At 44.1% G+C, this 14,570-nt stretch overlaps 1 protein-coding gene across 1 annotated transcript; it reads right to left on the bottom strand.

Moving 5' to 3' along the window:
* Positions 1-9,136: 9,136 nt before the first annotated feature.
* Positions 9,137-10,447, bottom strand: NHLRC1 (NHL repeat containing E3 ubiquitin protein ligase 1). The gene has a single exon (XM_060244159.1). The coding sequence runs from the start codon at positions 10,337-10,339 to the stop codon at positions 9,137-9,139; it is 1,203 nt and encodes a 400-aa protein (XP_060100142.1). The 5' UTR covers positions 10,340-10,447.
* Positions 10,448-14,570: the final 4,123 nt, after the last annotated feature.

Raw genomic sequence — 14,570 nt, 5'->3', positions numbered from 1 at the left:
TGGAAAGGACAAGACTCCCATTATTCGCCCCTCCCTAAAAAGCATTCACTCTCTTCATCATTACAATAAAGAATGTCTGGTATGCAAGTATGGCTGAAACAGATCCCTGCAGTTCTATTGTGATTATGTTTCCTGAATTGAGACTAGGGGCTTCTAGTACAACAAAAGAAGGGGGAGATTTATAAACACTGTTGGGTTATTATTTATGTATTCAGGACAGTTTTGTAACATTTATTAATTACACTTTTAGAAATCAACATGCAGGAACAGCATATAAAAACACATTATCTTAAAACTTCACTGAAAATTGTAAAATGATTCGCTTTCTATAAAATGGTGGCACATAAACCATTTTCTTTGGGCTCCTTCACAACTGAATCTTCATACCCACACTTCTGACAATCCAAACATCCTCTGCTTAGAAGCATGCACAAAGATGGCATCCAGTCATAACAAAGGAAATGCGTAACACAAAAGCTCAAATGAAACAGCCATCAACAACTATTTCCTTCATTATGTGCCCCATTAACCATATTAATAAATTTTTACATGTCAAAGGTAAGGCATTCTAAGCTTAGGTGTAAGTGGTCTCCTCTTCAATCTGCCAGAATCAGTTTTTATGTATCGTATATCTCTCTTGTTCTCTTTCACCCCTGATTCAAGCCCCTTAGCAAGTGGTAACATTACTCCACAAATCAAAAGTCCTTTTCTGTCGACCCACGTCCTTACAGGACTATAATGACCAGGGCTTTTTTCCTAGAAAAAGCCCAGCAGGAACTCATTTGTATAGTAGGCCACATCCCCTGATGTCACCATTGTTTCACATAGGGTTTTTTGTAGGAAAAGCCCAGCAGGAATTCATTTGCATATTAGGCCACACCCACTGATGCCAAGCCAGCCAGAACTGCATTCCTATGCGTTCCTGCTAAAAAAAAAAAAGTCCTGGTAATGACCCAGGTGTTCCTGTCACCACGTGGTTTCTTTGATCATTTCCTGGTGATGTTCCCCGATCCAATGAATGGATTGACTTAAGCATATTGTAGTAGTTGTAGCATATTGTAGCAGTTGTCTGATACAATTCCCAGTCACCTCTGGGACAGGGATCTGTTTTGTTTTTAATGTTTTGCTGTTATACACCATGAACTTTTGAAACAGAGCACTCTACAGCAACGTTGTATTCTATGGCTGCAAACCTGAAGACACTTCATAGGAGTAAGAGTCACTGCATAACATTTATTTATTTATTTTACAAAACTTCTATCCCACCTTTCTACCCTCACTAAAGGCATCAAGGTGACTAACTAATTAAAACATACACAAGAAAATAATATTTTAAAACTATTAAAACAAACCCCAGAAGCCATCATTACAACAGTTAAAACCAGAGCTAAAATACATAAAAACAAGCAATAACATTGAGCAGGAAGGAGGGATCACTGAAGGAATATCGAAAAAAAGAGTTCACCCACTGATGGAAGATGGCAATAGCAGCGTACAGATGAGTGTTCCTGGGGAGGGGGTTCCAGAGTTTGGTGCCTCTACCAAAAAGGCCCTGTCTTAGGTTGCCATCTGCAGAAGTGGGACACCTGAAGCAGGGTCTCCAAAAATAACAGTAGTCATCTGGAAGGTTTGTTAGGCAATAGTCCATCCTGAATGGGAAATCTGCTTATATTTGTTCCCTATGTGTCTGAGTGAAGAGTTCGAGATGGACAATGGGATGGGTGCCAATAAAGACCTGTCTGGTAACCTGGCTGAAATCTGGCACTCCTGTCCAAACAAAGATCCTTTTGATGTGTTATATCTTGATTCCCTAAACCTTCCTGCTTAGAAGTGCTGTAGTTTGAGATTTCTCCAGTGGTTCTTTAAATTATTTTAGATATTTTAAAACATGCCAAGGTAGACAACTGGATATATTTTGGTTTTAGTATTTAGTGCAACAAGTTTTGGAGATTGCCACCTCAGTTTGTTAAGAATTTAGTGTGTGGAGTCAGTGGGTGCTGAAGTGGTGGAAGAGACAGGACTGGAGGGGGTCCATAGAGATGAAATGGTTTCCCTGGACAGGTAGGAGAATCCTGCTTTTTATGAAGAAAACAAAAAGTACCACCATGCAAAACAAAAACACATCAAGCTAGTGGGGAGTTTGGAGACAGAAGGCACCACCCTTCTTTTACCAGGGTAGGATGCAGGTTTGCCTTCATCTTGACCTTCCCTCGTACTAGAGTTGAAATGAATGGAACAATTAATTGATTTCTGAAGACTATGCACACACCCTTTCCTCATTATAGTGAGAAGGGAAGTGTTTTTTTGGGGGAAAAGAACATACAAAGCTTCTTTATCCTGAGTTGAACCACTGATCCACCTAGCTCACCACTGTCTACTGTGACTGGCAGTACCTTGTTGTGATCTCATAGGGTTGCCAGGTCTGGAATGGAAAATACCTGGAGATATTGGAGGTGGGTCTAGGAGAGGGCGTGGGGAGGGGAGGGACTTCAGCATGGTACAATGCCATAGAGCCCACCCACCCTTCAAAACAGCAATTTTCTCCAGGGGAGCTGATCTCTTGACAGCTGGGGATCAGTTGTAAAAGTGGGAGATCTCCAGGTCCCACCTGGGAACTGACAACCCTATCAGGCAAAGGTCTTTTTTCACACCTGTTTCCTGGGATTTTCTTAAAGCAGGGGTGTCAAGCATGCAATCCAGGCCCCCAAGCAATTGGCTGTCATCTGCTTCCTGCTCCCTATCTCTTGCATCTTTCTGCATCATAGCTTGCCTTGCAAGGCTTGCTCAATCACACAGGAGCTACAGAGCAAAAACTCTGTTTTCTCCATTGGCTGAGGTTTCTCCCTAGGGGAGGAAGGGGGAAGGCAGAACTTGTTTTTCCAGGCTCTCTCAATCGTACAACAGAGCTACTGAGCCAAATCTCTCTTCCTTCTATTGGCTGAAGCTCCTCCCCCAATTGCTTGGGGGCCTGATAGCTCGGGGGCCTGATAGGAGCCCTCCAAGGGCCTGATTCAGCCCTGGGTTGCATGCTTGACACTCCTGCTTTAAGAAAATCCCAGGAAACAGGTGTGAAAAAAGACCTTTGCCTGATAGGGTAGGCACATTGATGAACACAAGTTATTGAGGAATACTCAGCATGGATTCTGTAAGGGAAGATCTTGTCTCACTAACAGAGTTCTTTGAGGGGGTGAATAAACGTGGACAAAGGTGTCCCAATAGACGTTGTTTACCTTGACTTCCAGAAAGCTTTTGATAAAGTTCCTAATCGAAGTCTCCTTAGTAAGCTCGAGAGTCATGGAGTAAAAGGACAGGCCCTCTTGTGGATCAAAAACTGGCTAATTAATAGGAAGCAGAGAGTGAGTATAAATGGGCAGTCTTCGCAGTGGAGGACAGTAAGGTGTGGGGTGCCGCAGGGCTCAGTACTGGGTCCCATGCTCTTGTTCATTAATGATCTGGAGTTGGGAGTAAGCAGTGAAGTGGCCAAGTTTGCAGATGACACTAAATTGTTCAGGGTGGTGAGAACCAGAGAGGATTGTGAGGAACTCCAAAGGGATCTGTTGAGGCTGGGTGAGTGGGCGTCAGCATGGCAGATGAGGTTCAATGTGGCCAAGTGCAAAGTAATGCACATTGGGGCCAAGAATCCCAACTACAAATACAAGTTGATGGGTTGTGAACTGGCAGAGACTGACCAAGAGAGACCTCTTCGGGTCGTGGTAGAAAACTCACTGAAAATGTCAAGACAGTGTGCGATTGCAAAAAAAAAGGCCAACACCAAGCTGGGAATTATTAGGAAGGGATTTCAAAACAAATCAGCCAGTATCATAATGCCCCTGTATAAATCGATGGTGCAGTCTCATTTGGAATTCTGTGTACAATTCTGGTCACCACGCCTCAAAAAGGATATTATAGCACTGGAAAAAGTGCAGAAAAGGGCAACTAGAATGATTAAAGGTTTGGAACGCTTTCCCTATGAAGAAAGGTTAACACTTGAGGCTCTTTAGCTTGGAAAAGCATCGACTGCAGAGTGACATGATAGAGGTTTACAAGATTATGCATGGGATAGAGAAAGTAGAGAAAGAAGTCCTTTTCTCCCTTTCTCACAATACAAGAACTCGTGGGCATTCGATGAAATTGCTGAGCAGTCAGGTTAAAACGGATAAAAGGAGGTACTTCTTCACCCAAAGGGTGATTAACATGTGGAATTCAGGAGGTGGTGGCAGCTGCAAGCATAGACAGCTTTAAGAGGGGATTGGATAAAAATATGGAGCAGAGGTCCATCAGTGGCTATTAGCCACAGTATGTATGTATGTATATATATGTGTGTGTGTGTACACACACAAACATATATTGGCCCACTGTGTGACACAGAGTGTTGGACTGGATGGGCCATTGGCCTGATCCAACATGGCTTCTCTTGTGTTCTTATGTCCCTTGGGGAAGGAAGGAAAGAGGCAGAGCTTCCTTTGCCCTGTTCCCTGGATCCCATGGGAGAGATGCAAAGAAAGCACTTTTAAGACCGAGTGCTAACGTTTTAAGCATATTTTAAGGTTGTGTTTTTTTTTAAAATCGTGTTTGTCTGTGTCCTTTATAAAGTTTATATCTCTGCCACTTTATCTTAAATAGGTATACACATGGCCTGGTCTAACATGGCCCACCGGCCCAACAAGGTCTCATTTATGTCAGATCTGGCCTTCATCACAAATGAGTTCGACACCCCTGACCAAGAATTGACTCTGGGACTTTCTATAGACAAGACATGACTCTTCCACTTAGCCCTGGCACCTCCCCTAGATAACATACTTTCAGTCATGTGTCCTCCACACCCAAATTTTCTCCTTCCTTCTGGAAAATTCTAAGCTATGAGGAGGCTTGCCCCCCCCCCCTTACTGTTCAAAGACTCAAACTTGTGAGGTGTTTTCCTCTTGACAGTTTAAAGAGATGGCCACATGTGGCTCTTTCACACATATTATGTGGCTCTCAAAGCCCCCACAATCATGCTGGCTGGCTCGGAGAAGGCATTTGTCTCTTTAAATTACTTGGAGAATGCATTTAGAGTTAAAGTTGCTTTCTTTCCCCCTCCCCCTTCCCATCTAATTCTTTCCTTTCTCCCTGTCTCCCTCCGATGTTCATGTCTTGCAACTCTCAAACTTCAGATGTTTATTCTATGTGCCTCTTATGTTACGCAAATTTGGCTACCCCTGGTTTCAAGGATGCCAGTTGTGCATCCAAATGCAGATGTGAGCTGTCCACAGTGCATTCATTTCGGTGGGATGCACACTTTCATCTACATCCAAATTAGCATCAACATCAGCATCTTTTGATACACTGGGCTATAGGATTTTTATAATGAACCCTTTTTTAGCACGTTTACACATTCCAGTGCAGTAGCCATGTGAGTCTGTGCCAGCAAAACCAAAAAAGGAGTAATTTGGATTCTTCGAGATGAACAGGTTTATTGAAGCATTGCTGAGTGAAATTCAGTAAAGGCTGTGCAAAAGTGAAAAAGTTATAAATAGTGGTTTAAAAGGACATGAATTAGTAGCATTTGTGTGGAAAAGTATTCAGGATCACAGAGCAACCAATCTAATTGAGGATAACACAGGCTACTTATTTACATCAAAATAGCTTAACGCATGACATGAAAGGTGTGTGATCTGGCGATATAATTAATGCTACTGAACAAATCTAATTCAATGGTCTATAAGTGGAGTCTCCATTTGCAGTCCCTCTATTGAAGAATGCTGGCTTGCAGATAACAAGAGAGTGTGTCCTGCTACAGGTTTCGGAATCATGTCAAATTTATGTCCATTTATGCTTTTGCGCCAAGACTGCCCTGTTTGACTTATATAAACAACGGAAGGGCATTGCTGTCAAATGATTTCACATTGGAGAGCAAGTAGGTGAGCGAGCATCTGATGCTTCAGCTGGCGTTATTAGTTCCTGTAACAGTGTTGTCTGAATGGCTATGGGGGCACAGTTGGCATCTGCTAAGCAGACTTTTGTAGCAGGTGAGAAATTCTTTTGGATTACCGGGTTGTCTGTAAGCAAGTAAAGACCTTAAGGGGTTATCCTCAGATGCTTGCCAGCTTTCAGCAACAGCCACTTGTCTCAGATTTTGCAGTCAGGGCCTGAGGAGGGTGGGGTTTGGGACTAGGAGGGACTTTTGGGGAGTACCACTGGGGAGCCAGTTTGGTGTAGTGGTTAAGTGTGCGGACTCTTATCTGGGAGAATTGGGTTTGATTCCCCACTCCTCCACTTGCAGCTGCTGGAATGGCCTTAGATCAGCCATAGCACTTGCAGAACTGTCCTTGAAAGCTCAGCATCTGGGAGAGCTCTCTCAGCCCCACGTACCTCACAGGGTGTCTGTTGTGGGGGAAGAAGGTAAAGGAGATTGTAAGCCACTCTAAGACTCTGATTCAGAGAGAAGGGCGTGGTATAATCCATGGTCTTCTTCTTCCAGTGTGGCCATTTTCTCCAGGTATTGCCTGGAGATCAGTTGTGATCCCAGGAGATCTCAAGCTACCACCTGTAGGCTAGCAACCCTAGGGCCAAATAATACATTACTTGCAATCGCATGTAACTTCTTCCAGAGGGAACACTAAAACTCTAATTTCTGGCCATCTCCCCCATTCACCCACCCAGCTGCTTTTCATTCTAGTCAAGGAAAATACGGCAGAGACATCTTTTCATTGTGGTGGGGTGTGTTTGTGTGGACCATAAGTGGGGAAGCTTAATTTTGAGCAGAAAAATGGCCAAATGTGGATGGGTTAATCTTCCTACTCTTCCTCTGCAAGTCACAGCTGACAAAGGATGCCCATGGTGTGCATGTGAAATGCAATATCTGAGGAAGCATACACATGGCTATATTTAACATTCATCTGAAGAAAAGACATCAAGTGATTGTATTAAAGACATGCAACACATAAAAGTATGATTCAGTCACATGCTTAAATCTACAGTGAATACAACAATATTAATTTAAACATGCAAACAGATTAACATGATTAACATGTGGAATGTGATTAACATGTGGAATTCACTGCCACAGAAGGTGGTGGCAGCCACAAGCATGGCCACCTTCAAGAGGGGTTTAGATAAAAATATGGAGCAGAGGTCCATCAGTGGCTATTAGCCACAGTGTGTGTGTGTGTGTGTGTGTGTGTGTATATATATATATATAATTTTTTTGGCCACTGTGTGACACAGAGTGTTGGACTGGATGGGCCATTGGCCTGATCCAACATGGCTTCTCTTATGTTCTTATTGTCATAGGTGTTGTTACAGGGAAGCATGGAACTATATGCACTGCAGAGACATCCAGCAAAAGGCAAATGAAGTAGGTCTGTCCTCTAATAGATGATATTGGATTTATACACTGCCCTTCACTCTGAATCTCAGAGTGGCTTACAATCTCCTCTAGCTTCCTCCCCCACAACAGACACCTGTGAGGAAGGTGGGGTTGAGAGAGCTCTCATAGAAGCTGCCCTTCCAAGGACAGCCCTGCAAGAGCTGTGGCTGACCCAAGGACATTCCACCAGTTGCAAGTGGAGGAGTGGGGAATAAAAAAAAAAAGGGACATTCAGTAACCAATGCATTACGATTTTAGAAGCTTGGAACCACCAGAAAGATCTGAAGCAAGGCATAAGAGTTCACATGATACATTAAAGTTTAACAGTACAGAAATAACATAAATAGGATCCTACTTACAATAAGCTACACACAGTAGTATAGATCAGAGGTGGCCAAACTGTGGCTCAGGAGCCACATGTGGCTCTCAAAGCCCCGTCACTCCATCGGTCAGCTTAGAGAAGGCATTTTTCTATATCACTTATCCAAGCCAAGCCAAGCCGGCAACTTGGAGAATGCATTTAAAGTTGCTTTCTTTCCACTTCCCTCCCTCCCCTCTTCCATCTATTTTCCTTCCTTCCTTCCTTCCTTCCTTCCTTCCTTCCTTCCTTCCTTCCTTCCTTCCTTCCTTCCTTCCTTCCTTCCTTCCTTCCTTCCTCCCTCCCTCCCTCCCTAACTTGTGACACTCAAACATCTGACATTTATTTTACGTGTCTCTTTCTCAGCCTTCCATCCTTCCGAGGTCGGTCAAATGAGTACCCAGCTTGCTGGGGGGAAAGTGTAGATGACTGGGGAAGGCAATGGCAAACCACCCCATAAAAAGTCTGCCATGAAAACGTGAAAGCAACATCACCCCAGAGTTGGAAACGACTGGTGCTTGCACAGGGGACCTTTCCTTTCCTTACAGTAAGCAAGTTTGGTCACCCCTGGTATAGACCAACAGTCCCTAATTATTTATCCAAGCAAGTTTGTAAAGCCATTTTGTGCAGTGCAACCCTGTTTACCTTTGAAGAAAAGCCCTCTTGAATAATTCAGCTTTGAATAGCTTGCAGGAAACCAGGAAAGTGGGAGCTTTCCTGACCTCCTCAAGCAGGCCTCAGTTTTCAGATTCTTACTATGTAGTGCAATCAGTTGTAATCAGATGCCACAGGGCCGGATTAAACCCTGTGGGGGCCCCTAGGCAGTCAAAATCTTGGGGCCCCCCTTGCAAATTATCTCAGAGCTAGAGCACCCACCCCGCCACCTATGGCCCCTACTGCAGCCTGCAGGCACCTTCTCAAAAGCCCCTTTGACAAAGCTGAGGAGGAGAGGCAGACAGAAACAAACTTGGTGACAATGCCAGCAGCAGCCACACAAGGCAAGTCGGGCAAAGAGCGGCTCAGTTTCTGGCTGCATGTGCAGGCTGGGAGGGGGAAATGGGGGGGGGGAAGCGGGGGGGAAAGCCGGACAGGAGCCCCCCCCAAAGGCATGGGGGCCTATAGGCCAGTGCCTACTTGATCTAATTGTTAATCCAGCCCTGAGATGCCAACCTATGTCTATTTCCTATCTGCAGGACTAAATTTCACTTCAGGTTGATGTGGATGAGGCCTCTACTCCTTGACAGAGGAGCTGGGGAGTTCCAAAGAACTTCCCATGTATTACCTTGTGCTGGTAGATCCAAGTAGAGCTGTGTTGGTCTGAAGAAGTAGAACAAAATAGGAGTCAAGTTCCACCTTTAAGACCAACTTAGTTTTATTCAGAGCGTAAGCTTTCGTGTGCTAAGCACACTTCATCAGGCGAGGAATTTGTCTCAGTTTGCAGGAGAGCACCCTCCCTCAGCACTTGAGTAGGCGGTATATACTTTCAAAGAATGATCCCCGCCATCCAAGATAATCAGAGAATTATTTGCGGTGTAAGCTAATGCCAGGGGGTAGGAAAGACCCTGGGTAATGATGGGCTTACAGACAGGGAATTCTTCAGGTTTGCCAAGGCTAAACACTGCTTGGTTAGAGGCATCAGTTACTGTTATGTGTCCTTCCTTGCTGAAGGCAGCAGCACTGGCATAGAGTTTGGAAGGGAATACAAGATTCAGGCCAAAACTATCCACCTGGCTAATGAGCTTCATCTCCGCACTGAAGACTTTCACTCTTGTGCAGCCGAAGCTTGGACCTTTTGCCGTTAAATGCTCTATTACTGTAACCGCCCCAGAAGTCTGAGAAACGGCCACTTTTCTTGGGTTACACAGGTTAGAATACATTTTTTCCACTGCCCTTAATTCTCCCTTTTTGAAGTCGGCCATCAAGCGATACAGAACGCCTGCCTCTGAATCGGTCATGACAATATCATTCTGAGGCGTGGTATCCAGGCCCCACGGTAAAGAAAAGGACTCTGAGATCGCTAGCTTGCCCCTGCCATTAAAATCAAACACTTTGACGGAACGATCGCCACCGTCTGTGACTGCAATGTGGCCGTCCAACGTGACCGTGACATCAGTTGGGTACATGATGTCATTTCCTGCCTCTCCTCTTTCTCCAAACTGTTGTATGCAGCTCCCATTGAGAGAAAACAGCTTAATCCTCTTCTTGCCATCATGAGCTACGGCGATGCAGCCGGACTTCTGACAGATGGCAATCCCAGTTGGATTGATGAGCGTTCCCCATCCTCCAAAGGAAAGACTGAATGTTAAGGCATGAGAGGTTGGTACAGACATATCCTCACCTGTCCCAATTGCCCTTCCTGGAAGCGGAGAGTTCACAGCTGAAGGGCTCAAGATTTCCATCAAGTGCAATAATGGCAAACAGTCACTGGTCTCAGAAGATCGGCAGGCTCTTCGACAGAAAGGGCACTCCAACTTAAAACTCCGGGGATGGGCGAGAGAAGAGACACATTCCAGGCATATAACGTGTCCACATGATAAGTTCCTTGGGCGACGTTTTTTCTGCTGGCTGTATCTTTCAAAGCACACTTTGCATTCAAGCAGACCAGTCTCCGCCTGATCAACCAGCTCTGTCATTATCTGCACTTTCTCAGCGGCCTTGACAGACGTTTCTACAACTCTGAGAGGACGTCTGCTTCACTCCGCCGCTGGTGCGCTGTGCCATCTGGTCACATTGGGTGATCACAAGACCCCCTTACATCAGAGGTCAATGAATTCTGAGACCGGAGGCCAAATGCAAGTGTTGGTTGTAGTTTGCTGCCCTCTTCAGGAAATTTGGTATAATACAACATATTCACAAGACTGCCTGCAAAGAGAGTTCTGGCAAACCGTTGATCTCCAGTTTTTCCTTTCATGGCTTATTTTTGAGTTAAAACGGACATAAATATGAATCTGCTAACTGTCATGTTCCCATACAATTGTTTCCATGGCAATCCGGTCCAGCAAGATGGATATATAAATGCTACTGACAGGAAGCCTTTCACTTAATCAGGATCATGCAAAATTAAAGTCCATTAAAACAAATAAAAGACATGGGAGGGATTTTATTTTCTTAATACTACCAACATCTGCAACCTTACTAAAGGCCTTGCTCTCCAAAACCAACACTATTGACAGGCTATATGAAAGTTGTTTAGGAAAGTTAGACAACTATTGCATTTGGGGAGTTTATAGCTGGCTGCCTTTTACGCTTTTCTTCCTACACCCACTTCTGGCTTTGTCCTTTACTAAACATATTACGTGTCCTTCTCCCCCTTCATCTTGCTTACAGTCTTTCCTCCCACCCCATCCTCAGTCACAATTGCTCTTTTGTTTTCACTTAATTCTTCTCCTTTCCACATAGGAAAACCAGATGCCTTTAATAATTGCATAGCAGAGAGAATTAGGGGTGGTGAAAGAGGGTATAGCTTGTAAAGCAGGAGCTAGAAAAGCTTCCCAAAATTCCCCTTCCCGGCTGGCACACTGTTAGTGTCCAGAAATCCATGCTCTTTTTTTTTTTTTTTTTTTTTTACCTCCGGCCACCCTGTCTAATCTTTGTTAAATCCTTCTGCCCCTAACTTTCCTAACCTCCACCCACTACACTATATACAATTAAATTGAATAGCTCCGATTTTAGCTGTTCTGAGTACAATTTTAAAAATAATTTCTCATCTGCTCTAAAATAATTTTCTAATAATGTAATTTTGCCTGTCTGACTTTCCTTTCCTCCAATAAAAGCTTTATGATACATAGAACCCGAGCAATAAACATTATTGATCATTTGTTACCCAATAGACAAAAGGAGTGAAAAAATTGTTGCATCTGCTGGGGTGGTGGCGGATCCTTATTGGCAAGAAAAGATGTAACTTTCTCGTAGGGATATCAATTACAGCAAGCTGACAAACATGGTGAAGTATAGCATCCCCTAAGGTTCCTGTCTGACTTTCATTGCCAAACCTATCCATGTTGAGTGTCCTAAATTCTAGCTTTGCAAGCCAGTGGGGAAGGGGGACAGCTCCTTGTTCCCTCGCTTGCTCAGTAGGTGGGGGGAACTTGCTGGCTTGCCTCTTTTAACCCCTATTTTTTCATTTTTATTCTATTTTACATCATTCTACCTCTCTTATGGGGGGGGGGAGGTTTACTTGGAAAAGGAGAAGGTTTAGTTTACTCATTTTTGGTTTTGGCTTGGTTTGTTCCTGGTTTGTTTCCTCTTCCGCTCTTCTACAGTCTGGTAGGGCTGCTTATTTATGAGTTATATAGCTACTAGTTTACCTATCCTAATTAACTAATTTATTGAATTTATTAGCTTGCATGTTAGTAGGCTTGCCAATCCCCAGGTCAGGCAGGGGTTCTCCTGCTTTCCCAGGCTCCTTCCCGCCCCCAGTCAGCTGCCTGGCGGGGGGAAGCCCACCCCCACAGCCATCATGCGCCTTTTCCCCTCCAGAGGCTTCAGTCTCTACTTGAGAAAGCCTTCCTTTTTGGATGGTGTGTCTGCATCTTTAAGGCTGAAGGAGAGTTGGGGGGGGGGGAGGAGGCAGAACAACATGGCTGTGAAAGGAGCCCAGACCCTCCGTTTGTTGCACAATCCTTGCAGATGTCGTTTGCATAGCATGAAGGTAAACCTGAACCTTTGGTTGCCCTGTGCTACTGTGAAAAACTTGAAAGGTCAGCAACTTGTGAGTAGAGGTGCCACTCCCCAGGTGGGGGCAGGGGAGCCCTGTTTGGAGGCCCTCCAGAGCTTCAGGGTCATCAGAAATGGGGGTGGGGGAAGAGGGAAATGTCTGCTAGATCATAGGGTATAATGGAGAATTAATCCCGGGGTATCTGGGGCTCTGGAGGGGTGGGTTTTTGAGGTAGAGGTACTAAATTTTCAGTGTAGCATCTGATGCATCTCCTCAAAAAGCTCTCCAAGTTTCAAAACGATTGGACCAGGGGGTCCAATTCTATGAGCCCCAAAAGAAGGTGCCCCTATCCTTCATTATTTCTAATGTAGGGAAGGCATTAAAAAGGTATGTGCTCCCCTTAAATGTGATGTCCAGAACTTCCTTTGGAGTTCAATTGTGCTTGTCACAACTTTGCTTATGGCTCCACCCTTAATGTCTCCTGGCTCCACCCCCAAAGTCCCCAGATATTTCTTGAATTGGTCTTGGGAACCCTACATATTAGTCCCTTAATTTTTTAACTTCTTATGACTAGGAAAAGAGGACCATTCCTGGCCATCTTCGAAACAGAGCAAGCTTGATGACTTTAAAAAAAAAATATGCCAGGACTAACAATCACTTTAAAGTTCTCCAGGAGAATATTAGGAATACTGAGGACATCCCTTTTATGGGACCAGAGGGCAACATACCAGAAGATTGCAATCCTTCAACATTTTGCTCTTTTTAAAAGTCTACCACACCCTCCCTAAAAGGATCTCACAGACCTGGCCAACTTTTGCAAGAGACTGGTGGGAATACTTTGATTTTAAATATATTAGCATCTCAGACATACTTGATTGCTGAGACACTACAGAAGATTTTTGAACAGGGTTTTGAGCAGGAATGCAGTTCCGGTTGGTTTGGTGTTGGGGTGTGGCCTAATATGCATATGAGTTTCTGCTGGGCCTTTTCTTGTTTTTGAGCCATTAGATACTCAGACCACTTTAACTACTGAAAAAGAATACTGAAGATTTATACCGTGCCATTCTCTCTGAATCAGAGCGGCTCCTTTATCTTCTTCCCCCACAACAATCTCCTTTATCTTCTCCCCTCACAACAGACACCCTGTGAGGTGGGTGGGGCTGAGAGAGCTCTCACAGAAGCTGCCCTTTTCAAGAACTACCTCTGCCAGAGCTATGGCTGACCCAAGGCCATTCCAGCAGTTGCAAGTGGAGGAGTGGGGAATCAAACGCGGCTCTCCCAGATAAGGGCTCACATACTTAACCATTACACCAAACTAATAAACCAAAACTCTGAATTCTCCACCAACAAGGGGAGAGACAGGAGAGGTTCTGTTGAGCTTGTGTTGCTGCCTGGGAGAGGCAAAGGTCTGTTCTCAACCCATGTAGGGTTTTCTTGAATATTTATCTTTTCAGAGGCCGTATCATAAACTAGGGGAACAAGTGACAGATTAGAGAGCATCTAGGTGCTCTATTAAATCAATGGCTTTAAAATAATAGATCTAAAATATTATGAAAGACTGACAGGTTCTGTCCATTCAGACAGCTTCTCTTTTTTTTTTGCCCATAATTCCATTTCTGGTTATAGCTAAGGTTGACTGGCTGTGTTCCTTTCCAATTGCTAAGACCATGAGACTTGACATCTTTCATCTTCCCAGGGTGCTTGTTGAAATTTTAAGGTGTATTGGAAATAGACAGAGAGAGAATGGCTTTCAAATAAAATGGCTTTTCATTGTTTCAGGCCTTCCCAAGTCTAACAGGTGTGAAACCATGGACTAAACGAGGAATTGCATATAAACTATAACAAATCTAAAATCTTGTTTTCTAAAAATGGGCTTGCTCCCAATATGCACACTGAATTGTAACAAGAGGCTGATAACTTTGAGCCTTGAGGTAAATAGGAATCCTCCTGAGACTTTGACAAAATGAGCCTATATCTGGGTGCTCATTGGATGGATCTTTCTTTGTAATATTGTACTTTAGAATGTGACAAAAGATTTGTATGATTCTTGGAAAAACCAAGCTATTTTTTAAAACCCCTGTCCACTTCAGTTTCTTCTGAGCACTCTTGGCAAAATCTCATGGGTTTTCCACTCCAGGTGACTGCTCATCTCAAAACCCACTGTAGTTATTTTCAAGAAACAGGTGAAGACAGATCTTTGAGTATGA

Source organism: Heteronotia binoei, chromosome 7, assembly GCF_032191835.1.
Source record: "Heteronotia binoei isolate CCM8104 ecotype False Entrance Well chromosome 7, APGP_CSIRO_Hbin_v1, whole genome shotgun sequence".
Lineage (NCBI taxonomy): Eukaryota > Metazoa > Chordata > Lepidosauria > Squamata > Gekkonidae > Heteronotia > Heteronotia binoei.
The sequence above is the reverse complement of the archived record's forward strand: the minus strand, read 5'-3'. Positions and strand labels throughout refer to the sequence as shown.

Excerpts from the sequence above, each read along its gene's own strand:
- NHLRC1 (XM_060244159.1), bottom strand. The coding sequence starts at position 10,339 with ATGACAGAGCTGGTTGATCAGGCGGAGACTGGTCTGCTTGAATGCAAA.